Source organism: Eptesicus fuscus, chromosome 18 (assembly GCF_027574615.1).
Source record: "Eptesicus fuscus isolate TK198812 chromosome 18, DD_ASM_mEF_20220401, whole genome shotgun sequence".
Classification (NCBI taxonomy): Eukaryota; Metazoa; Chordata; class Mammalia; order Chiroptera; family Vespertilionidae; genus Eptesicus; species Eptesicus fuscus.
This window is the reverse complement of record NC_072490.1, coordinates 10,379,464-10,405,568: the sequence shown is the minus strand read 5'-3', so window position 1 is coordinate 10,405,568 and position 26,105 is coordinate 10,379,464. Positions and strand designations below refer to the sequence as shown.

Genomic DNA, 26,105 nt, shown 5'->3' with positions numbered 1-26,105 from the left:
AACACATCAATAACCAACATACGGGAACATACTCAGTTTATTACAGCATATTTTTAGACATTATATAAGATGGGAAGAAAATTAGACTTAGGGGAAAAAAACAAATAGGGACCTTAATATGATAGAACATTTTACTGATGAAACATCCTTGTGTTAAGTATACCAACGTGCACATTTAAAGAATGGCTTTGAAGTTTAAAGCACAAATCTTTTAAGAGAGAGATCAGTGTCTTGGCACAATATGCAAGCCTTTTTAACAAGCGATTTCTCATTTATCTTATTATACAACAATGCATGTTAAAAACTTGAGACATACTACCTACCAAATGTTAATCAAAATGTTGAGGCATGGTAATTTCTATAAACATGACAAGCAGGAATTTTTCAAATCAGTAGCTCAATTTTTCCATGTAATAAAACTATAATTAGTCACCCAAACTTCAAAATATTTATCATTTAATAAATTATTTTAAAAATATATTAACCACTTCTTGGCCTTTTGGCCTACGCATCTGTTCTTATCAAGTTTAACATCTGATACATCCTCTATCCAAGGACAACGTATTAATGGATTTTTAGAGCAAGGAGAAAAAAAAACTTTTAAATATGAAAGTAGGAAAAATCTGAAAGAACCATGCAGATGTCGTTCTATAAAATCAACCTTATTATTTTGCAATAATTTTTTTAAATCAAGTCCTTTTATAAAAAATAGATGAACATATTTATGATTTTTAGCATTGATTTTTTAGCAATAATTTGAGAGAAAGCATCAGTTTCCAATGAAAGAACTTTGCCAATATTTTCTTTAAAAAAAAAAGGCAAAGGGGAAAAAAAGGCAAAGGAATATATGAGCATTATCAGATTGCTTAGCAATGGTGCTGCAGAAAGCTCAGACACATAAGCTTTGCTATTGTGTAAACAAAATACCAACCCTGTGACTGCCAAGACTTCGAATGGACAATGCATCCTCAACTCCCTGATAAAAATAAAAACAAAAGTTTGTGAGTGACTGCATTAAGTTAGTGAGGAAAAAGTACTAGAGGCAAGTTTATAGGTTATTACAAACCAGAGAAGGACGGTGATGACTGGACCGGTGGGAATACCTGGCCCTTTCTGAATCTTCCTGGGAAAGGAGAAAGTACATGGAGAATTAATCACTGAACAGAGGATTGTCTATCAGAACCACTGGGTGAAGGCAGGTCAGTTCAGAGCACAGCCGCACATTCCTTACAGCAAGCAGGTATGAACAACTCGGTTTCAAAAGCTGAGTCTGGGGCAGCCACATGCTTCAGTTGGAAAGAAAGTAGAGATCATCTTGGAAATGTTTTTATTTTAACAAGTCTATATATGTCTGACCATTTGTAGAATGTAATCTATGTATGCAAAGACAGCTCAATATACCAAGATAAAAATAAGAAAGTATTCTTAAACAGAAATTGAGTTTAGCATTAAAAAGTAGACTTTTTAAAATAAAATAAAATAAAATAAAATAAAATAAAAGTCCCCGGCTCTCAAAAAAAAAATAAATAAAATAAAATAAAATAAAATAAAAAGTAGACTTTTTATCTATTTTTTTTTTCATTGTGAATGTTAGTTTATGCAAGGCAAGAAGAAATGTTTACTTTGTTAGAGGTGTAGTAAGGAGACAGTGTATTGCTTTTAAAAGATTTGGGTCAAAATTTTCTGCTCACTGCAAAGAATTTCTTTTTTTCCTTCTCTGGAAAAGAATAGCTAAGTGAAATAGTCCCTGATTGTGTATTGTTAATACGAAAAACTACTTATAATTAGAATTGGATAAACATTTTATAATTGATAAAGTTAATAAGAGGTATCCTTATGAAGACTGCAAAGAAAACTGGCCACAACCTAACAGTTGACTAAATTAAATGTAATTCTCAACTTTTCCATTCAGTTATTAGCATTGGAGCATTAAGTCCTGAGGCAGGTGAAATCAAATAACTAGTCCCTAGAATCTAACCAACTGAAACAGTAAGAAACTTCTGATCTTTCAGATTTTCAAAGTCCAAAGTATTAAAGTGATTTGCATTGACTAAGGTATATACACAATTGGTCCAAATGAGGTCACAGTTGATAACAGAGATGAATCAATATCTCAAACACCTCGTGGCCATACAGCATGATCATTATGCAGGTATAACAAATAGATGTGGCTATGTCTGATGATTCATTTCAAATACAGAAATAGGAATTCAACTAAAACACCACAGTTAATGCCTTATTTTAGTCATGACTTCGAGTATAATTACAAAAATCTCCTGTCATCTGCTGTGTACATTGACACATTTGATCAAATCTGTTCAGAAGTCTATTTATAAGCAACGTATGACTCAATAAGTCAATACCCAATGGGATATTCTGATCTTTAGGAAAATTCATCAATGATTTACATTTCTGTTATATAATAGACACAGGTAATCTGTAAGAAGCCAAACAAAATTCCTCCCTTTCTTCAACTATCAGGAGATACTACAAAAGTTTTGGGGGCATATGCATTAGCCCAGCAGAAGAGATACAGTTTATTAAGTGGTGACTAGTTCTAGGCTAGTTAGCTTGGTTAGTTTAAAGAGCCTGTGCTACAAAGGCGAATTAATTCTACATGCCCCCTCCCAGTATTATTTGGGATACTAGCGTGACATACATGGTTTAATGTTCAGCCTTCGTTTTATTCTGTCCTTTCTTTTCATTCCACCTACCACACAAGAGCACTTTTTAAAAACCTACCTCTAAAAAGCACATCCCACTAAAGATGTGAAATGAAATTATAGGTAAAAACATTAGGACAATGTTCACATACAGAACACTCAAAGTAAGCTTCATTCCTGAGCCTCATGCCCTTGCTTTTCCTTTTCACATTTCAACATCCCACCCCCGCACACAAAAAAAGGATTATAATTAGAAATTTTTTCATATGGGAAGATTCTCCTTTTAATAACTGACAATCCCATTGTTTGTATATACATTATTTATTTTATTATAAATTTATTAGTAATTTATGTTTCATACTGTATCACATGCCAACTTCTATTATAGGTTCATTGACAGAAAGCAGCTAGAGACTAGAATAAGATAAAAAATGAGATGAAATATCAGTTTGAAAGGAGTAAAAGCAAGTGACAGAAGAGGTTAGAAGTGATAAATTATTCCTGTCTGAAACTAAACCCCATCTTCTCTGCATACCCAAGTCTGAGCTATCATTCAAAACTTGGGTTAGCTGCCACCTGCATCTAAGCCTCTAACCCAAACTGTTCCCCCTTCCATGAAAATCTAGCCCACTCACTGCCTGAACTGCACACATTTCACAGAGATGAAACTATGTTTATCTTCATGGCCTCTGAATATGGGAATCAAATATTGAACTTTTAATATAGGCTTTTTGCTTATAATGTTTTGGTCTGCCCTAAGATATTAAAATCTTAGGCAATTTAATTTTAGAACTATAATACATAATTAAAAGAAGAAATTAAACTATTATTTCCATAGAAAATTTGCAAGCAAAAGTGATTTCTTTTATTCAGACAAAACATTCTCAACGCACCATTAGTAATATTAATCCAGTTACATGCAGAAGATACTTTACAGATTCTATTCCCAAGTAATCAAACATCTTTTTTTCTCTCTTTTCTAAAATACCACAAGGAGAAGTATGACAAAGTTTTAAGTTTATAGGTCAATATAGTCATAATTATTTTAATTCCGGTTGTACTCTAAAATGTTGCTATAGAAGGGATTTTCTTATAAAAGTTGCTGACTTAGCAATAATTAGACGGTAGTTCTTAACCCTTTAGGGATCACAAGTCCTTTGAGTATCTGATGCTAAAAATACACATGGGCATTTCATATATATATATTCAAAATTTTGTGTGAGATTTTATGGCTTCATGCCCCAAGCCTATTCACATACCAAGTTAAGAACCCCTACAATAGGAGACGATTGGGGAACTCATCAACACTGAAAAAAATTCAAAGTTAGGAATGATTTACAGTAACTAATATTCACAATTTGCTCTTGTAGCTAACAAATTTGGGAGTCGTGGTAGAAGACTTGAAAAGAAAATGAGATTACTGAAAAATGAAGAGTAATTTTCAGAGGAGATGGAAAAATGACTCTCAGTGAAGACCCTGCTAACTTAGTGTGTGTGTGTGTGTGTGTGTGTGTGTGTGTGTGAGAGAGAGAGAGAGAGAGAGAGAGAGAGAGAGAGAGAGAGAGAGAGAGAAAGAAGAAGAAGGAGGAGAAGGAGGAGAGGAGGAGGAAAGAGAGGAGGAGGAGGAGGAGAAGGGAAGAGGAGGAGGAGGGTGGGGGGAGGAGGAAGAGAACAGGGAAGGAGGGAAAAGGGAGCAAGAGTCAGGGGGAGAGGAGGAGAGAGGGAAAGAAGAACAAACCCATAGAAAGAAAAAAATATTCATCTACTCAATCTTTCTTGGTCAGTAGTATTCCTTAGATGAGTGTGAGATTATAGACTACAACAGAAAGGGTTGGACTCCCAAGTACAAATTTTGATCACTAAAGACAGAAGAGAGAATCTCTGACCTTTAGGTTCAAACATGCCAACCACTTCTACTTTGCAAACTATTAGTCAATGTTTTACTTCAAGATTACATTATTTCAGCAAGTGATCACAACATGCAAGACAGGCAATCCTGGCCTACCAGCCACTTGTGAATCTGTCCCCACTTCCGATCAAAGGAATGATGAGAATGCTACAAATGCAAAAGTTTCATAAACTAAAGAGTTTCCAAGAGTTACTGCATTCTCTGAAAAGTCTTAATCATATACATTTGCCCTGAAGTGCAGATTGTTGACTCAAAGTTACACATTCAAAATACAGAAAATTACTAAGCTAAATATGTTCAATAATAAGAGACATATGGTTCTCTGTTGTTTAGAGGACCATAAATAGAAGTTATATTTAATAATTACCTCCTTATAATTTACTATAATTTTAGAAGTATAAAAGACAATGCATTGCAACATTTTCGTTTCAAGCCAAGAATTGCATTCAATATTTAAAACTATATATGAGGTTAAAAAATATTACAACATATTAGCGATTTTGCTTTTGGTTTTTAGCTGTAACAATATGGAAACTATACACTTCTCTTAATCCATAAGCAGAAGATAAACCACCAATGTCAAAATAAAGTGCTTAATACTACCCTGCAGGTCCCCCCCCCCCCTTTGTATTAATACAGCATCATAAATATTTTTATGGGAATTTTCAGAGCTAGGTCAATGTCAGAGGAAAGGGTAAAAAAAAAAGAGCATTTGCTTCATTTTTAAGAAGTCAAATCTCTATATACCTATTTTTAAATTTTGATTTTGCTTTTCTTTCTGATGATAAAAGCATACTGAAATTTATTAACTACGGAAAAGTATAAGAAAGTAAAATCAATCATAATTCCACCATAGACAAAGTATTGATAATAACCACTTCTTTCTAGTAGTTTTTGATCCTACATATGTGTACCAGGCTTTGTAACACAACATTGGAGTCCTACAAGTCTTACAGTTTGTTGCTTTGTTGTTTTTCATTTTCTTACACGAATATTCTCTTCCATTATTAAATATGCTTAAAAACTATAAGGCTGAGTAACGTCTCAGTGCTTTACTGTGTAGATATCATAATATAATTAACTGAAATTCTAGGACATTTAGAACTATAGTGAATAACATAGCAAGAGTTATATGTGTTTGCTGTTATTATTTAAAACAAATATCACATTTAACTTGCTGATGTATAATGGATTGTTAAGATACATACAACAGGTTACACCAGGGGTCCTCAAACTTTTTAAACAGGGCGCCAGTTCACTGTCCCTCAGACCGTTGGAGGGCCAGACTATAGTTTTAAAAAAACTATGAACAAATTCCCATGCACACTGCACATATCTTATTTTGAAGTAAAAAAACAAAACGGCAGAAACACCCGCATATGGCCCGCGGGCCGTAGTTTGAAGACGCCTGGGTTACACTCTTCCCAGTGTTTCAAAGGAAATTAGATTTACTTCAAAAGTAAACTAGCCAAGTATAAATTTTTTTTTGAGACTAGCAGGAAATTAGGGTTATTCCCCCCAATTACCTCTTTTTGCTGTCGTTCCAGTTCTCTCATGCGTATATCTCTTGCTTCTGCCCGGGCAGCCCGTTTTGCTGCCAGCCTTGCCTCTGCCTGAAAAGGAATATAAAGATTCAGCTTTGTTTAAAAAGAGCAACCACCACCACTTCTACCCCAGGGTGGAGAAAAGGAGCAAATAAGACGCGACCTTCTTATTTGGAGTGGGGACAGGGGGAGGGCAAGATATCCTCTATCAGCAGTTTGACTGACTTCAGTCAACTCCTTACACACTCATTTCTCTCTCTAGTCCCAGAGTCTCTACTAAAATCTAGGCCTTCACCTTTAACTGCTTGCCTTGATTACTCATTCAAAACATTTCACACAATTCATTATGTATCTCTCCAAACTTGCTTTTCCAGAATGTCTTTCCCTAGCAATTGAATCAAACAAATTAAAAAACATCAGAATAAACCTCTATTTCATTTTGCACATTGCCAATGTCCAGTCCCCAAGTATTGTCAATTCTCTACCACTGAGTTTCTCGCAAACCTATCCTGGCCTTTTTTTATCCCACTGTTTCTGTTGGTTTCGGGAACTCTTCATATGTCTCTCTCTCTTTAAATTGAGATATAATTCACATATTATCAAACTCACCACTTAAAAATATGGTTCTGTCGTGTGTTTTTTAGTATATTCACGAGGTTGCACAACCATCACTACTAATTCCAGTACTTGCCCACGTGTACCAGTTGCTCCCATCTGCGGCCATTCCTAGGCTCTACTGGGCTCTATTAAGCCTCTCTTCACAGACTGTTTGCTTGGCAGGAGGTATTTTCTCCTATTCAGCTAAAATATTACCTTCTATGAAGGCCCGATCCCCTCTTTCATCGAGTAATACTGTATGCACATGCCTCTTATTGTGGCTTTACTATGCTGCATTAAAGTGACATGTTCTGTCACCCCACAACTTGCATGCCTCAATGTCTGCTAAGTAAACAAAAGAATTTCAAGCCACCAGCCAAAGTCTCAAGGAAATGAGACCAGGAAATAGCTTGATGCACCACATGAAACAAAAATCTTCTCTCTGGTTTCTATCTTGTAGTGGTTTCCTCTGTTCTTGGCCACATCCTAACTCTGATTTCAATCTCCCCTTCTGATATCTACAGCAGTTGTTTCTTCTCATTTGTTATATCCGTGCCCAAGCCTCATACTAAGAAGTGGTTCAGCCAATGTTAAAAGGGTCTACTGTGTGTAAGCTATTATGCTAGATGCTAAAAATACAGAATAAGGTATGACATCTCTGCCCTAAAGAAATTCACAACCTAATTGAGGGAGACAGAAACACAATGTTTAAAAGGAGGGAAGTATGCAAGAGGGAGCAATTAAGTTACGCCTGGCAAGGTCATAGCAGGCTTCTAAGAGGAGGAGACAGTTTAATAGTTAACACTTATTCAACTACCCAATTTTGGAAATTTCCCAGTCTGCTTAACTGGCCTTTCAGTAGCAAAAACCCTAGGAAGTTACTTAGTCTACCAACCTCAAGGTCTAAACACTGACATAAATTTTACATTGGCCTCTATTGTTTAAAAACCTATATCCCCACCCTGGCCAGTGTGGCTCAGTTGGTTGGAGCGTCGTCTGTTTAACAAAAGGTTGCAGGTTCAATCCCCAGTCAGGGCACATATCCAGGTTGCAGGTTCGATCCCCAGTCAGGGCACATATCCAGGTTGCAGGTTCGATCCTCCGTCAGGGGAAACGTGGGAGGTAACCAATCAATGTTTTTCTCATATTGATGTTTCTCTCTTTCCCTCACTTCTTCTAAGATCAATTAAAAATAAAAATAAGAAAGACTATACCCTCACCTTCCTTTATATTTTTTAAAGTATACTCTGCCTTCTCTATCCCTCTATGACTAAGCACCACTTTATTACTAGAGTTTGTATTTTACAGAAAAAGACTACAAGTCTAAGTTAGATAGCAAATACATTTTTAAATTACAAAGTATCATTTTCCTGGGAAAATTTTTCAAACATCTTTTTTTTAATTTAAGAAAGCCATAACAATGTGTAGGAGTTTTCATTTCCATGTATATTAATTAGCTTTGTACTTGTAGCCTCCCTTAGAAATTTATAAAGAAGGCCAATTTCATCCTTCTAATATCTGTAGCCAATTCTGCACAATAGATACTAAAATGGGACTTCCCTCAACAAACCAAAATTATAGATCACTGAAATCTAGTCTCGAACAAAACTTCTTTTACAACAGAAGGGAGAGGAACCTGACTACCGTGTAACAGAAAGAACGTGGACTTCAGAGCCACAAAAACACCCTTTCCCTCCCTTTGTCATTTAGCCAACTTGATCAAAACTCAGATGTTACTTCCCTTGGACATGGTCCTGAAGAAGGCCCCTGAACAATCTGGTTCTTTAGATACACTGCTACCAGATGCCTAAGGCAGCGCGGATAGGAGAGTCCAATCTAGCAGACAAAATGTGTTCTCTATACTTACATTCTGTGATTTTCAACCTCTTATATCTCATGGCACACATAAACTAATTTTTAAATTTTGCAGCACACCAAAAAATATATATTTTGCCAATCTGACAAAAAAGTAGGTATAATTTTGATTCATTCATTGTTGTGTTGGCTGTTGTCATTTTTTATTTGACAATCTAATGAAAAGAGGTCAGTGCCCTGACTAAATAGTCAGGTATTGTAAGTTTTAAAAATTCTTGCAGCACAGCAGTTGAAAATTGCTGCTTATAAAGAGAAAAACAAACAAACAAAAAAGCCAACAAAACAAAAAGAAAATTGCTGCTTATAATGATACATTTTTATACAGACCAATTATAGCTACACAAAACATACTTCTAGGTAATAACACTAGCATTCTCCCCTCAGAATACAATAGCATGAAAGAGCTGCTACAAATTTAACAACTACCTCACAAATGTAAAATAAATGGGACATCACAATAAAAGACCACAAGAATTTACCTACGTTCAAAACAAAGTTGGATAAAAAATTAAACACAGAATTACCATTTGATCCAATAATTCCACTTCTGAGTACATAGACCACAGAATTGAAAGCAAAGATTCAAACAAGTATTTATAAACCAATATTCATAAGCAGCATTATTCATAAGAGTCAAAAGGTGGAAACAACCCAAATGTCCATCAACAGATGAATGGATAAACAACATGTGTTATACATGTGTATGGAAAAGGGTGCTGTAATAAGCCATAAATTCCTTACTGTACAGGTCATGTCATGGTGGGTAGTCATGCCCCAGCCCTGTAAGTTCTTTAGTGAAAGGTTTTTAAGCAAACCCTATCTATTGTTCTTGCGCATCAAGGTGAACATACCTTTGAAATGCCAGAAGTAATACCCTCCAAGGAGTGTAACCACGCTGAAGAGAGCACATAATCTGGTTAACTATCATGTAATCCAATCCCACCTTGCTTTCTTCCACCTTCACATAATCTTTCTTACATTCCCTCCTTAATTCTAAATGCATAAAAGAAACCGAAACTGTTACTCTGGGGAGCATTTGAAATCTTGCTCCCCAGCATATGCTATTAGTTTTGACTCAAACTCAAAAATTTACCATAGGTTTGAGTGTTTTTACATAGCTATACAGACACAGAATATTATCGGCCTTACAAAAAAAAGAACAGCTCAGCAGTTCCTCAAAACATTAAACATTGACAATAATATCCAGCAACCACCTCTAGATATGCACCTAAGAGAAATGAGAACATATGTCCACACAAAATCTTGTACATGAATGTTCATTAGCAGCATTATTCATAATAATCTAAAAATATTAAAACAAGCCAAATGTTCATCAACTGATGAATGGATAAACAAAATGTGGTATTATCCATACAATGGAATATCATCCTATCTAATAAAGAGGGAATATGCTAATTGACTGTCACACCCTCACAAAGATGGTGACACCCACAGCCAATAAGGAGGGAATATGCTAATTGACTGTCACACTCTCAAAGATGGCGGCGCCCACAGCCACAAGATGGCGGTGCCCAGTCCCCTCAGCCCCGCCAGGACAGCAGATGCGTGGCACAGCTGGGCCCGCCCCCAGGTGCGTCCGGCCGCTCCGCGCGCCTGCCTCTGGAGTCCCCCAGTCCCCTCAGCCCCCTAGCCGCCCAGGGCTGGCCCGAGGTGCAGGCAAGCCTCAGATGGCAGCTGCCCAGTCGCCCAGGGCCGCTCAAGGCTCAGGTAATCAGGGCTGGCAAAGGCTTGTGCTGCCGGCAGTGGCAGCAGCAGAGGTGTGATGGGGGCGTCGCCTTCCCCTGATCACCAGGTCGCCTCCCGTGCCTGAGGGCTCCCGGACTGTGAGAGGGTGCGGGCCGGGCTGAGGGACCCCCCCATCCAGTGCATGGACCTCTAGTTCAACTATAAAAAGAAAAACTGATAGAGGCAGGCTACATACAACATGGATGACCTCAAAAACATGCTAAGTGATAAAAGCCAGACACAAAAGGACACATATTGCATAATTCTATTTATATAAAATGTGCAGAATAGACAAATCCAGAGGCTGGGACACGGGGAACATGGAGAGTGATTGCTAATTGTTATGGGGTTTCTTTTTGTGCTGATAAAATGTTCTGCAATTAGAAAGTGGTGAGTTTTGCACATCCTTGTAAATATACTAACCACCACCAAAATTGTATACTCTAAAATAATGAATTTTATGATATTTAACTTATATCTCAATTTTAAATTTTTAAACAAAGGGTACTGGGTACATAAAAAAATACAATGCCGAAGATAAACTAATAGTAAAATATGCAAAATTTCAGTACATAAAATTCAATATATAAAACAGGAGAAAAGGAATCTATCTAGTGATCTCATACGTTTGGAAAATGCCAGCTTAAACTTTTTTTTTTAAATCAGTCTTCCTGAATTTCCAAGACAAGGATAAAATAATAAAGCATTTTTCAGACTTACATGACCACACTATGAAATAAAACCCTAAATAATTCTTCAAGGATCATATTCCAAGGAACACATTTGGGAAATAATGATTAAACTTAATGGCAATATACCAGAATCCAATTCAAACTATATTAAATTCTGTTAAGGGGTAACCTTACCTCTGCTTTTAATATTTATACAAATAACGTTATCAAAATAATCTCACAATCAACACCCAAACTTTCAAAATAATGTGGAAGATGAGAGCTCACACTAATATAACTACCACGGTTTCAGCAGTTACCTAACAAAGCTAGATGCGTATTTGTCTTTAATCCACAAAGGAACTCCATGAGGTACGAAAAGGTTCAGTAAGTTGCCCAACAGTCCGTGGCCAGCAAGTACTGGAGCTGAGATTCATATCCTAAGAATCTGTCTCTAGTTAACACTCTTAACCATGTTGCCACACTTGTATCTTTAAACCCCAAGTATAAGAGCATATCCTTAGACAAATAATAAAAGTTTACTTTGGATGAATTATCCTAAGATTTTCAACTTAACATAAAGTCTTTCTTTTCTATGAAACGGTACCATTCTGATTCTTACTTCTTTGACCATGACTTTACTCCCAATATAGGTAAACTCCTTTCCTGCACAGCCTTTCATCTCCTTATTCCATATTTTCACTTACCAGCCAATGAGAATGACTCAAATCTTAACATCTCAAGCTCTGACCAAAATCAAAGTCTATACTTCTGTCTAGTGGGTCTCTTATTAATAAACTTAGAGTGAATAAAAGCAACCTCATCTTCCCCCAGTGAGTAGGGTTTGCTTCCCTATTTTCCAATCTACAGAAATGAAACCCGTGTTACATTTGTTCAAAACCCAAGTTCTCGGGGCCTCCTACTTCCTAACCAAATCTTCCTGTTCGATGTCCCTTGAATCCAATCTTTCATTTCAATTCCAACACTTTTCCTCTCCTAAGCATTCTGTTTCCTAATTCTAACTTCACTTTATCCATTTCAACTCTCCTTCTGCCCTCGATATTCCATACTATAAACTGTTGAATTAATCTGCCTGCAACACCAAGAAACAAGCAAAATAAAACATCCTAAAGTAAAATGATTAGCCATAATATATTTTATAATGCTCAATATGCAAAAGCATCTTTATGCTTTCTGAATTTTAAATGTGAATTGTTACTGCTTCAGATAAACGCAGAACTAAAGTAAATTTGCTGTAGTTCCCAGTGATACTGCAAGTAAGCACAACTAAGGCGAATCCTATTATAACTCTTCCATCTGTCCAGGAGGTCTACAAGTAAGGCAGGATCTATCCAATCCACTGGACAGTGCTTACTGTTTCCTTGGAATATAATCCACAAGTCAAATTTCATTTGGAAGTATTATGGGGGGGTGGGGGGAAACTATGTGGTGTGTTTGTTTTTTTTTAAAAGCTTGATCCCATTATCCTAAGATTCAAAGGCAAGAGAATTATGTTATATAACAATAAACCAATATAAATTTATATGTTGTTATATAACATAAAGTCCATACTCCCCAGGGAATTTGCCCAACTATCTGATCTCTCTTCTCTGTCTTCACTTTCCCACTCTATTGGTTTGTTCTTCTCATCATAAGTAGGTTCAAAACCTTTCTCTTATCTTTAAAAAAACAAAAAAATACCATCTGGTTAAATTCTACCTTGTCTCCTTTATAACCAACTTTCCTGGCACCTCCCTCCTTAATTCTCACTCCCATCATATGACTGCATTCTGGCTTCTGTCCAAGTCACTTTACTGAAATTGCTCATGCAAAAGTAACTAATGACCACTAACTACCAAACATAGGAAAATTTTTCTATTCTTATCTCACTTGTCCTATCTGGACTTCCAACATCAATGACCACTCAATTCCTTCTTTAAAATCTCACCTCCTGGCTTTCTGCAATACTAGTCTTTCCTGCTTTTCCTTTTGACTCTCTGACCTCTCTTCCTCAGAATCGTTCATATATAGGTTCATTTTCCCCGCTAGCTCCTTAAATTTTAATATAATAAAAGCTTCCAGGCTTGATCTCACTTTTTTCACTCTATGTTCCCTCCCTGAGTAATACTGGTAGTTGGCAAATCTTTATGTCCAACCCAGCCTTTCTACCACAGTCCCTGATCGAACTGGCTCTTAAACACTGGGGCTGTGTTTCTCGTTCCCCTACCACTCTCCAGCCATACTGCACTATTATTCTGGCAGTTTCTCACATGGTTCTAGTTGTTTCATACCCTGTGCCTGTAGAGTGCTTAGGAAGCCATGCACAAAAATCCATAAAACAAGGGAGAACTTTTATTTATTTTTAAAGAATTTTATTGATGTTTAGAGAAAGAGAAAGGGAGAGGGAGAGAGAGAGAACCACTGATGTGTGAGAGTGATGCATGCTCCCTACCAGGGATTGAGCCCCCAACCTGGGCATGTGCCTTGACCGGGAATCAAACCAGCAACTTTTCAGTGCGTGGGACAATGCCCAACCGAACCACACTGGCCAGGGCTATGTTAGAACTTTTCGAAAATGGACAGGAAGAATATATTATTTGATTAAAGTGGTCCCCTGTTGTGGTGGGGAGATAGGCCTGGGGGTGAGGGGGGTGAAACCAAGGGTCCTAAACTTGGTTTATAATTTCTTCTTTCTTCCTTCCTGCCTATCTTTGTAAAGAAAAGATCAGAAACAACTGTCACAAAATGTTGACATCAGTTAATGTTGGGTAGACTCATGGATACTTATCATCAAAACCTTTCAGCACTTACTATTTTCCAGAAAGAATAATACATCAAATTACACACTCAAGTATCTTTATAAAAAGGGAAACCTCTAGTTTTAAAGCTTTTGCCTACTGTGATCATGTGACAGTTTTAAAGAGAGGCAAATTAAATTTTCATAATGCACTGACTGAACCATGTCTGCAATTGTCAGCCTGCATGTATATCCATAATATAAAACCCATGCAACTGGCATGAGTTATACAGATAGGCATAATCTGGACCTTTACAGACTATGCTTAAATTTCAAGAAATCTGAAACACAAAATTCTAGAAAGTAAAACATTCATGGAAAATGACTAATTCAGGTAGCTAAGACTCAGAGTTTACTGTGTTTAATTTTGTTTATTCTTCCATGGCACTCATGCCAAAAGAACCCTGAAAGACAAATTAAGAGACATAATATTTATTGTGTTGCTATGGTTTCCAAATTAACAAATAAAAATCATCACTCGATTTCCTAGCAACATCCCTTTAGTAGAAAATCTTAGGTTGCATTTTTCTTAGATCTTACAATATAATTATGTTTCACCACCTTTTTAAAAGCTTTTGATAGCTGAAGATCAAATATTTAAATTTTTCTGAGCATAAATACCAATATGTATTAGATCAAATACAGAGATTTTTAACCCATTTTCTTCTACTGTCTTTATTCAAAGACCTTTTGAATAAAGCAAAATATTCTTTTGGAATGAGAGAGGAAATTTAAGATTACAAACTTTAGTACTGAGGTCTAAGTATAACCCAATAAAATGATAGTACAGGAAAACTGAAACTTTTAATCTACAATGACATATCTAATCAAAGGAGAAAATGTGAATCAGTTCTAGCAGATATACTGGGGGGAGAAGGGAGGTTTTGCTAGTACAGTCTTCACATTTAGGTAATGATACTATGCTATTTGAATTTTTACCCCCAAATTCCTGTAAGTCACAGGAATGGTGAAGATCATGACAGTGAACATTATACCAAATATTTTTCCAATCATACTGACACAAAACTAAGTCTTAAGGTTCAATAAGTCTCCCTTCATTCTGGTTAGAGGGACAAATCAAGGAACAGAGAAATCTGAGAGTTAACACTGGATGGAATAAAGAGAAATATGCCCTTGATGGGCATTGGCTGAATTCATGCACTAATGCCAACAGAAGGAATCCCAAATGACCTTAAGGAACAACTTAAATTTACTCTTTCAAAGAATCTGTCTAATAATTTATTTATTAGATTTGTGCCATATGAGGATGACTAATTTATTTATTGTAATCAATAAATACAAAAAGGGGGGATTTTTAATTTATTTTTTAACTGGGTAGAAATGGAAAGAAAAACATACACTTTTTATAACTCTGAAAAAGTAACTCACATTTCAGAATCTCTTATAAATTTTTATGTACCATCACTGAGAACATTTAAAGGTCTTTTAAATAAGAGTAATTCTGCCTCCTATGGAGTTACTTTTTCAGACGAATCCAATTTGCATGGAACAATCTGAACCAAGCACACAATGGTCAAAAAAGTGTCAGAATTAAGACTCGAGACTTGACTTTGAAATCTTAGCTCTTTTTTTTAAAATATATTTTTTATTGATTTTTTTACAGAGAAGAAGGGAGAGGGATAGACAGAAACATCCATCAGCTGCCTCCTGCACACCCCCTACTGGGTATGTGCCCGCAACCAAGGTACATGCCCTTGACCAGAATCAAACCTGGGACTCTTGAGTCTGCAGACCGACGCTCTATCCACTGAGCCAAACCGGTTAGGGCGAAATCTTAGCTCTTTAGGGTTCCACTTGAGGAGTGATTTTCTTCAACACTGTACTTTCTCCCTAGAAAATTTCATCTACACTCTTGATTTCAATTACCTTCTACATGCTGACAAGTCTCAAAGGTCTATCTTCAGCACACACCTCTCCTTTGACCTCTTGATCTATATTTCCAAAACTACCTCTTCAAAATCTCCACTTAGATGCCTCACAGGCACCTTAACTCAACACATGCCAACATAAATACATGATCTTCCCTCCCCAAACCTCCTCCCCACTCTAATGTTCCCTACTATCCACCCAGATGCACAAGCCAACACTTCCCCTGGCTACTACACAACCACAGTCACACGTTGAGCGTCCAACTACTTACCTCTCCATTCCAACCATCTCTCATCATCCCTACGGTCATCACTCTAGGCCAAGCCACCACTGCCTCTACAAGTCTTATGAGTCCTCTCCCTCATCCACTGATACCTCTTTCTGCTATCAAACTTACAATAAAGTCATCCTCACATGGCACAAATCTGATCATGTGGCACCACTACTTAAAACCCTTCAATGTTTTTCCACTGCTCTTATGACACAGACCAAAATCCTAAACAGATTCTGTAAGGGTTCATATCAGGGTTCTCAACCTTGCCCTATTGACAATTAGGCCAGTTAATTTTTCATTGGGGGGGAGGAGTGGGGTGGGGAAGGTTTCCTATACACTGTAGGATGTTTTAGCAGTATTCCTGGCCTCTACCCACAAATGCCAGGAGCACACCCCCTTGTCTCTCCTCCCACACGCCTTGTGACAGGCAAAAATATCTCTACACTGCTAAATGTCCCCTGGGGGACAAAATGACCCTTGGTTGAGAACCACTGGCCTACATGATCTGGCATCTGTAACTAACCTCTGTCTACTCTCCCTTTTGCTGTCCAGGTTATTAACAGTGATATTATGGGAGGCACAATAGTTAAGAGTGCAGAAGCCCAAGTGTAAATTTCAGCCCTACCTCTTTCTAGTAACTGCAACTTACTTCCCTTCTCCATGCCTTGGATTCATCCTTGATAAATGAGAACAGTAGACCCAATAGAGTTATGAGGATTAAATGCATTTAAAGAACTTTGAACAGTGCCTGGTTTATAACAAGAGCTCAGTAATGTCAGCAGTTATTTTTGTTATCTGAATTCTCAATATTCTTTCAGCTCAAAAGCTTGTCCTATAGAGTTCCCTCTAACTGGAAAGCTCTTCCCAACATCTGACAATTCCCTTCCCTCCCTTATCCCCGCCCCGCCGCCTAAATAACTGCACTCATCCTTCAAAATTCAGTTGAAAGGTTACTTTCTCAAGAAAGGCTTCCCAAAACCTGAGTTGCCCTGTCACACACTCTATAATAAAACCATTTACTATTCACTCAAAGTACTTGACACAGTTAAATTGTTCTCTCAATTCCAAGAATACCACTGATTGTGACATATAATGACATACACTGACAATCACAGCTTTCAGTTTCAGAAAAGAAATCACCATACTAAATGTAGACATTAATTATGAAAGAAAAAAGGAACTGAAATTGAGGAACTAGTCCATTAGGTAATTAACTTGTTTTATGTCTATTATATTTTCTAGAATCTAAGCTACATAAGGGAAATGACCAGGTTAGCCCTGTCCATTCCATATCCTCTGTACCTGACACAGCACCTGTGAAGAGCAGATGCTCAATAAATATTTACTAAATGAATGACATTCAAAATTCATGGTTGTTTATTTGTTTTTAAATTTTTTTTTATTCTTAGAGCAGAAGGGAGAAAGAGAGAAGAACATCAATGTGAGAGCAAAACATCAATCAGCTGCCTCCTGCACGACCCCTTCCTGGGATGGAACCCACAACCCGGGCATGTGCCCTGACTGGGAATCAAACCAGTAATCTTTCAGTGCAGGGGATGACACCCAATCAGCTGAGCCACACCGGCCAGGGCCATGTTTTTGTGTCTGTGTTTTTAATTCTCACTGGAGGATATTTTTTTCATTAATTCTTAGAGAGATTGGAAACGAGGAGGGGAGACAGAGAAAGAGAGAGAGAAACACCGACGTGAGAGAGACAACCTAGGTACATGCCGTTCACCAGAATCAAACCTGAGACCCTTATGTCTTAGGGCCAACACTCTAACCACTGAGCAACATGCAAGGGCCAGGCCATGATGGAATAAAGAAACAAAACAAAACAAAAAACGTCTATTCTCTCCCAGCCAGGTGACTCAATTGATTGGAGCATCACAGTGTACACCGAAAAGGATGTGGGTTCAGTTCCTGGTCATGGCACATACCTAGGTTGTGGGTTCAGTCCCTGGTCAGGGTGTGTACAGGAGAAAATCGATCTCTCTCTCTCCTCCCTCCCTCCCACCAATAAACATCCTAGGATAAGGAGTAAAAAACAACCACCCTATTCTCAAATAAAACATGGTATTAATGTTCTTAATTATTGCTGATTATAATAATTCTCTGCATTCCTTAAAAATATTTTTATTGATTTTTAGACATCAGTTGAGCCACACAAGCCAGGGTGATTCTTTGCATTTTTAAAAGCTAGTATCCTTGCCCTGGTAGGTGTGACTCAGTGTTTAGAGCATAGACCCAAGTACCGATTTCCATAGGTTCGATTCCCAGTCAAGGGCACATACCTGGGTTGCAAATTCAAACCCCACCCTAGTCAGGGTGTGTGTGGGAGGCAACCAATCAATAGGTCTCTCTCAAATCGATGCTTGTCTCTCTCTCCCTCCCTTTCTCTCTCTCTCTCTCTCTCTCTCTCTCTCTCTCTTCTCTCCTCTTGGTTCCCCCCTCCCTTCCACTCTCTCTGAAAATCAATGGGAAAAATATCCTCAGGTGAGGATTAACAACAATAATAATAAAGCTGATATCCTTGCCATAAGTATTTTACCTTTAACTTGCCAAGACCTAAAAATGAAAAATTACTCAAATAAAAATAGCAAGATAACTATGAAAAGATCATTAGCTCTATTGAGCAATTAAGACTATCATTCCATACAACAATAACAATGAACAATATCTTTTAAACTAAGCACAAATGTTCCTTTTGTATCTTTCTCAGGCTGCTAAACTACAAATTTTTGGTTCTCATTACTGGATGCCTAGAATGGCTATTACCTCCTTAGGCAGCAAAATGAAATCTAATCAGTGTCCATTAACAAATAAATAGGTAAACGATATTTAGGATATACATACAATGAAATATTATTCAGTCATATAAAGGAATTAAGTCACTTAAAGGGGGGTGCAGAAATGAAATTGACATATGCTAGAACATGGGTAAATCTTGAAGACATGATGATAAGTGAAATAAGCCAGATACAAAAGGACAAATACTATATAATTCCACTTATGAAATATCTAGAATAGTCAAATGCAAGAGACATATAGTAAACTAAAAGTCTGCCTGGCTCAATAGTTGAGCATCGGATACCTATGAACCAGGTCATGGTTCGATTCCCAGTCAGGGCACATGCCCAGATTGCAGGCTCAATCACCAGTAGAGGGCATGCAGGAGGCAGCCGATCAATGATTGATTCTCTCTCAGCATTGATGTTTCTATTTCTCTTTCCCTCTCCCTTCCTGTCTCTGAAATCAATAAAAACATATTTTTAAAAATGAAAAGAAAATGAATGCTTTAAAAAAAAAAAAAAGTTACCAGGGGCGGGAGAGAGAGAAGTAGAAAGTTATTGCTTAATGGTTACAGAATTTCTGTGTGGGGTGATGAAAAGATTTTAGAAATAGATAGTGGTGATGGTTACACAACAGAGTGAATGTAATTAATGGCCCTAAATTGTAGACTTAAAAATGGTTAAAATGGCAAATTTTGTTATATATATTTTAACAACTTTAAATAATAATGTAATATACCAAAAACCATTGGTATATTTTAATTACACACTTCCAATGGGTGAATTATGTTATGTGAATTATACCTCATTAAGCTATTAAAAAATGAAATTCAGAAGTTCTAACAGCCATAGAGCTTTCTTTTTTCCTTATTATTACAAGTAGGTTTAAGCACCAAATATGTACACGTGTAAATTCTGCTCAACAATAAAGTCTCTAAACACTATTTGCTAGACTCTAACTTCTATAAAACAAGATCAATTTCTATGCCTGTCACTGATTCTTTAGAATTAAAAGAACTGTGCATTATGAGCATTAATTTTCTTTGGGTCATGGATCTTGAGAGAAATCACAGAATTTCAGAGCTGGAAGGATTCTCAGATCATCCAAAAACTAAGAAAGAGAGATCCAAGATGGTGGAGGAGTAGGTGGAAGTTGCACTCACCTCCTCTCAGGACCAAACTGAAATTACAACTAAAATATAGAACAATCAACCTGAATAACCAACTGAAGACTCGCTGAACAGGAAGTCTTATAACCAAGGATTTACGGAAGCCACAAGGAAACTGGTAGGAAGGAAGAGATAAGAAATGGGCTGGCCCAGCTCTCACAGATGGTGGCTGAGATCCCTCAGCTGCCAAGGTTCCCCCTTAGGAGCAAGGGTGTGTCAATGCCATGCCAGGCTCTGCTGCCCAGAGTGCCAGAGCCAGGAAGAAGCACCCACATAACATCTGGCTGTGAAGATCAGTTGGCATTCTGTCCGCCAGGGAGATAGGAGTCTGCTTGAAACCTAGCACCTTCTTTTAAAAAAATTTTTTTAATTGATTTTTAGAGAGAGAGAGGAAGGAAGGGGGGAAAGGGAGAGAGGGAGAGAGGAGAGAGAGAGAGGGAAGGAGAGAGGGAAAGAGAGAGAGAGGAGAGAGAGAAACATCAATGAGAGAGAAATATCATCAATGGGCTGATTCCTGCACACCCTCACAGAAAACCCACTCTCCTGATTCCTGGCAGACCACCTTGCTGAGATAAAGCACTCCAGGAAGTCCAGGCAGAATCCAGAACAAACTGAGATATGGTTCTGGAACATAGGCCATTCCCCCCACCTTTCTGAGTGCCTGAGGAGTGCCTTCCCCTCACCAGAGATCTACTAGCCCCACCCTGTGGATTCCCCACAGCCCTGCCCTGCTGAGCTCAAGCTCTCCAGGAGGTCCAGGTAAAATCCAGGCCAGACTGATTGGTGTGGTTCTAGCCGGGGCCATTTTTCCCTCGCACATTCGACCCCTTAGACTCTTTAGAGCCCCTCCTTCACACGGCCAAATCTTGGTCTGTTTGGGCCCGATAAACTCTGCTGCCCTTACCCTGACAATTCCCTGAGACCTCGTCCCACCACAGAAGTCTGAGGAAACCCAGTGGATGACAGCAAGCCTTGGTGTACCCTGGGACTTTGGCTAAGTGGCCTCAAACCCAGCACTGGCACCAAGTTTAAGACTATCAATCTAGTAAACACTGCTCACCCCTACCCCTTGTGATCCACTGAGAACCTACCTCTTGCAACTCAAGTACCACCAGAGGCTGTTTCAGTGACTGAGCCTAACAAGCAGCCATTAGGCAGATCTCGGCGGGTGCCTTGCTGACCTGCCCCTGGACTCAGTGCTGGTGGAAACCAGCCTTAGTGTGCAGCTTGGTCCTTCTCACGTACACCCAGGCACAGCAGAGGCAGCCACAAACCGTGGATCATTTTCTAGCTCCAAACAGGCTGCCCAGGACTAGACACAGGCAGCATCTGACACTGACTTGCACCAAAGTCCCTCCCAAGAGGCCCAGAACAAACACATACATTGGCAAGCCTCAGTCGACACCAGAGAAGGATCCAATTAGCTACACAAGAGGCACAACCAAAGGGAGACCTCAGCAGTCACTGAACCTTGCTGAGGCAAATTCCACTTAGTGTGGTCAACTACCCACAGCAACTTATATATTGTGGTCAGGGTCAGTCCTCAGTCAGCCAACCTGAGGGTCAACCCCACACATGAACAGGCTACTAGCAATCAAGACTCAATTTCTACAGGAGGACTCAATAACCCACACAAGGGACATTTCTGGAGCACCCAGCTAAGGTGATCAAGGAGATTGTGCCACTGGTCACTTAAAAAAATGAGAATAGTTTAAGAGACCTTATAGACAACATTAAGTATAATGACATCCTCATTATGAGGATACCAGAAGAATAATGAGAACAAGAAATTGAGAACCTATTTGAAGAAATAATGACTGAAAATTTCCCTAACCTGATGAAGGAAAAAGACATACAAGTCCAGGAAGCGCAGTGAGTCCTAAGCAAGATGAACACAAAGAGGCCCACAGCAAGACACATCATAATTAAAATTCCAAGGATCAAAGACAAAGACAGAATTTTAAAAGCAGCAAGAGAAAGACAGTTAGCCTCCCATAAGACTGTCAGCTGATTTCTCAACAAAACATATCAGGCCAGAAGGGACTGGCATGAAATATTCAATGATGAAAAGCAAGGGCCTATAACCAAGACTACCTTACCAGCAAGGCTATCATTTAAAAAATTGAAGGTGAAATAAAGATATTTTCAGGCAACAAAACGCTAAAAGAGTTCATTACCACCAAACCAGTATTTCAAGAAATGTTGAAGGGTCTTCATTAAGAAGAAAGAAGGGGGAAAAAGAGGAACACAGTTATGAAGAATAAAATGCCAATAAATATGTACTTATCAATGTAAATGGTTTAAATGCTCCAGCCAAAAGACAGAGGATAGCTGAATGGATAAGAGAAAGAGACCCATTTACAGGAGGCAAAAGTAGGTTTACAGTTGTTCATATGGAAAATAAAACAATAATTAATAAGTAATAATATAAAAATAAATAATAAAAATACAAGAATAAACTCTGTGTTTCACATACTCACAACTGTATAAATACCCCACTGACATAAATGAATATACCTTCCAGACAGAAAATCAACAAGGAAAGAGCGGCCTTAAATAACACACTAGATTAGATGGATTTCATTAATATCTTCAGAGCATTTCACCCCAATGCAGCAGAATATATTCTTTTCAAGTGCACATGGAACATTTTCTAGGATAGACCACATGTTAGAATACAAAACAAGTCTCAATAAATTTAAGAAAATTGAAATCAAATACCAAGCATCTTCTCTGACCATGATAGTATGAAACTAGGTATCAATCACAAGAAAAAATCTGAAAAACACACAAACACATTGAGGATAAATAACATGTTACTAAACAAAAAATGAGTTAACAATGAGATCAAGGAAGAAATAAAAAAGATACCCTGAAACAAATGAAAAGGAGAACACAACAAGCCAAAATCTAAGGGACACAGGGAAAGTAGCCCTAAGAGGGAAATTCATAGCACTGCAGGCCTACCTCAAGAAACAAAATAAATCTCAAATAAACAATCTAACCTTACACCTAAAGGAACTAGAAAAAGAACAACAACATGGCCAGTGTGGCTCAGTGGCTGAGTGTCAACCTGTGAACCAGGAGGTTATGGTTCAATTCCCAGTCAGGGCACATGCTTGGGTTGCGGGCTTGATCCCCAGTAGGGGGCATGCAGGAGGCAGCCGATCAATGCTTCTCTCTCATCATTCTCTCATCAATGTTTCTTTCTCTCCCTTCTTCTCTGAAATCAATAAAAATATATTTTTAAAAAAAACAACAACAAACAAAGCCTAAAGTAAGTGGAAAGAAATAATAAAAATCAGAGCAAAAAAAACAAAATAGTCTTTAAAAAATACAAAAGATCACTGAACCAAGAAGAGCTGGTTCTTTGAAAAGAGAAAACTAGATTAATAAACTTTTAATCAAATTCATCAAAAAAAAAAAAAAAGAGAGAGAGGACCTAAGTAAATAAAATCAGAAATGAAAGAGGAGAAATAACAACTGACACCACAGAAATAGAAAAGACTATAAGAAAATATTATGAAAAACTATACACCAACAAATGGGACCATCTGGAAAAAATGGATCAATTCCTAGAAACACACAATCTCTCAACACTGATTCAAGGAGAAACAGAAAATCTGAATGAACTGATTACTGTTCATCTAATGAAACTGAAGCTATAATCAAAATGCTCCCAACAAACAAAAGTCCTGGACCAAATAGCTTCACAGGTGAATTTTACCAAAGGTTCAAAGAAGAACTAGCACCTATCCTTCTCAAACTATTCCAAAAAAATTCAAGAAGCGGGAAGACTGCCCTGGCCTGTTGGCTCGGTTGACTGGAGCACTGTCCAGTACACCAAAAGTTGGTGGGTTCGATTCCCAGTCAGGTCACCAAGGTTGCGGATTTGATCCCCTTTTATGGTGCATACAGGAGGCAACTGATTGATGTTTCTTTCTCACATCAATGTCTCTTTCTCTCTCTCCCCTTTCTCTCTCTTTAGAATCAATGAAAAACATAATCTGGAGTAAGGGTTTATTTAAAAAGAAAAAGAGCCCAGCCAGCATGGTTCAGTGGTTGAACATGATTCCCAGTCAGGGCACATGCCCAGGTTGCAGGCTTGATCCCCAGTAGGGGGCATGCAGGAGGCAGCAATCAATGATTCTCTCATCACCAAATCCGTCTCTCTCTCCCTCTCCCTTCCTCTCTGAAATCAATAAAAACATTTTTTTAAAAAAAGAAAATGTTTGTACTATTCAAAGCAATGTATAGATTGAATGCAATTCCTATCAAAATACCAATGGCATATTTCATAGAATTAGAACAAACAATTCAATTTTAGTATGTATATGAGCTGTAGAAGAGAGCACAACAATCCAATTAAAAATTGGGTAGAGCCGAAACCGGTTTGGCTCAGTGGATAGAGCGTCGGTCTGCGGACTGAAAGGTCCCAGGTTCGATTCCGGTCAAGGGCATGTACATTGGTTGCGGGCACATCCCTGGTAGGGGGTGTGCAGGAGGCAGCTGGTCGATGATTCTCTCTCATCGATGTTTCTAGCTCTCTATCCCTCTCCCTTCCTCTCTGTAAAAAATCAATAAAATAAATAAAATATATTTAAAAAAAAAAAAAAATTGGGTAGAGGATCTGAATAGATATTTTTTCCAAAGAAGACATAGTGATGGCCAACAGATACATGGAAAGGTATTCAATATCACTAATCATTAGGAAAATGCAAATCAAAACCACAATGAGATATCACCAAACACCTGTTAGAAAGGCTCTCATCAAGAGAATAAGAAATAAGAAATGTTGGCAAGGATGTGGAGAAAAGAGAACTACTGTGAATAATTGGTGAAATAAAAATTGGTGTAGCCACTATAGAAAACAACACAGAGGTTCTTCAAAAATTTTAAAATAGAACTGCTTTATGGTCCAGCAATTCCATTTCTGGATATTTATCTAATGAAAACAAAAACACTAACTCAAAAAGACATATACAACCCCATGTTCATTGTAGTATTATTTATAATAGCCAAGATATGGAAACAACCTTTTTGACATTTATCTCTCAGCTTCATCTGTTTCCTTATCTACAAATAAGGCTAATAATAATAAAACCTATCCTACCTAACTCACAAGGTTATTGTGAGGACCAAGATATGGAAGTACTTTCAAAACCATGAAAAGTTATAGAAAAACAAGCGATTAATGAAGGAGCTGGAGAAGATTCGGATACAGTATAGCAGAGTGAGTGGTTGTATGCTCAGACTTTGGAGCCAGAGTTCATTTGTTTGAATCTAAGCTCTACTATTTCCTAGCTATGTGACGACCTTAGGAAAGTTACTTAACTTTTCTGTGCAATGGTTTCTTCATCTGTAGCCAATCTCAGAATTTTGTGAGGATTAAATTAATGCATTTTTAATACTTAGAATAGTGTTTGTCACAGAGTAAGTACTCAAATGTTGAATGTTAGAACTTTGTAACAATTTTGTAAATGAAGCATCATACCCTCAAAAAGAGTTCAAATACTTAATGACAGTACAAAAAGAGCCTAGCAGGTGCTAGTATTCTCTCCCCTTTCAGAAATTTGAGTATATGCCTCCAATTTTGGAAGTAAACATTTTACGTAGTTTCCATTTTCAACTAAAACGACAAGGCTTACAAAATACTTTACTTATGCAAATATTTAATATTGTTGTAAAGTAATAGCTACTTTAATTTTAAAATATCCTTTACCTTTTTATTTAAAAATATCTCGCTGATTTTTTAATTTTGTTAAAATAATAAAAACTTTGTCATCAATTTTTAATTTACTTTTCTTTGCTTCAAATATTCTCCTACAGAATTTGACTTCTAATTCAAAACCTATCTGAGTAGCTTAAAAGAGGAAAAATGTAACAATGAACTGGCCAAAAAAGACTGTGTAATATGTCAAAAGGAAACAGCACTAGTTCGAAATGAGTTATTTACTAAGAATAACTAAGAGGAAGTGATGAGGGATTAATTCTCACCAAAAAAAAAAAAAAATTTAATAATGCAGTACTTTAAACAACTCATGTACTAGATTAGTTTATGGTCAGGTCTGCAGCTATAGATAGAGTTAGAGTCTGAAACAAAGTAGGCACCTCACTAAGAAATCACAGCTAGGAGTTATCTTAAATTTCTAATATGCAACAGGAAATGTTGCTAGTG

General features: G+C 37.5%; 1 protein-coding gene across 6 annotated transcripts in view; it reads right to left on the bottom strand.

Annotated features, from left to right (window-relative positions):
- Positions 1-26,105, bottom strand: part of LRRFIP2 (LRR binding FLII interacting protein 2) — a 101,882-nt gene that overhangs the window by 56,483 nt on the left and 19,294 nt on the right. For 5 of the 6 annotated variants that reach the window (XM_028131195.2, XM_028131232.2, XM_028131214.2 and 2 more), the window contains exon 3: positions 6,099-6,185. In XM_028131195.2, coding sequence (XP_027986996.1) covers positions 6,099-6,185 — 87 coding nt within the window. Of the gene's footprint in view, positions 1-931; positions 977-1,066; positions 1,124-4,668; positions 4,720-6,098; positions 6,186-26,105 lie in introns of all 6 variants that reach the window. The other variant, XM_028131149.2, reaches the window with a different exon arrangement.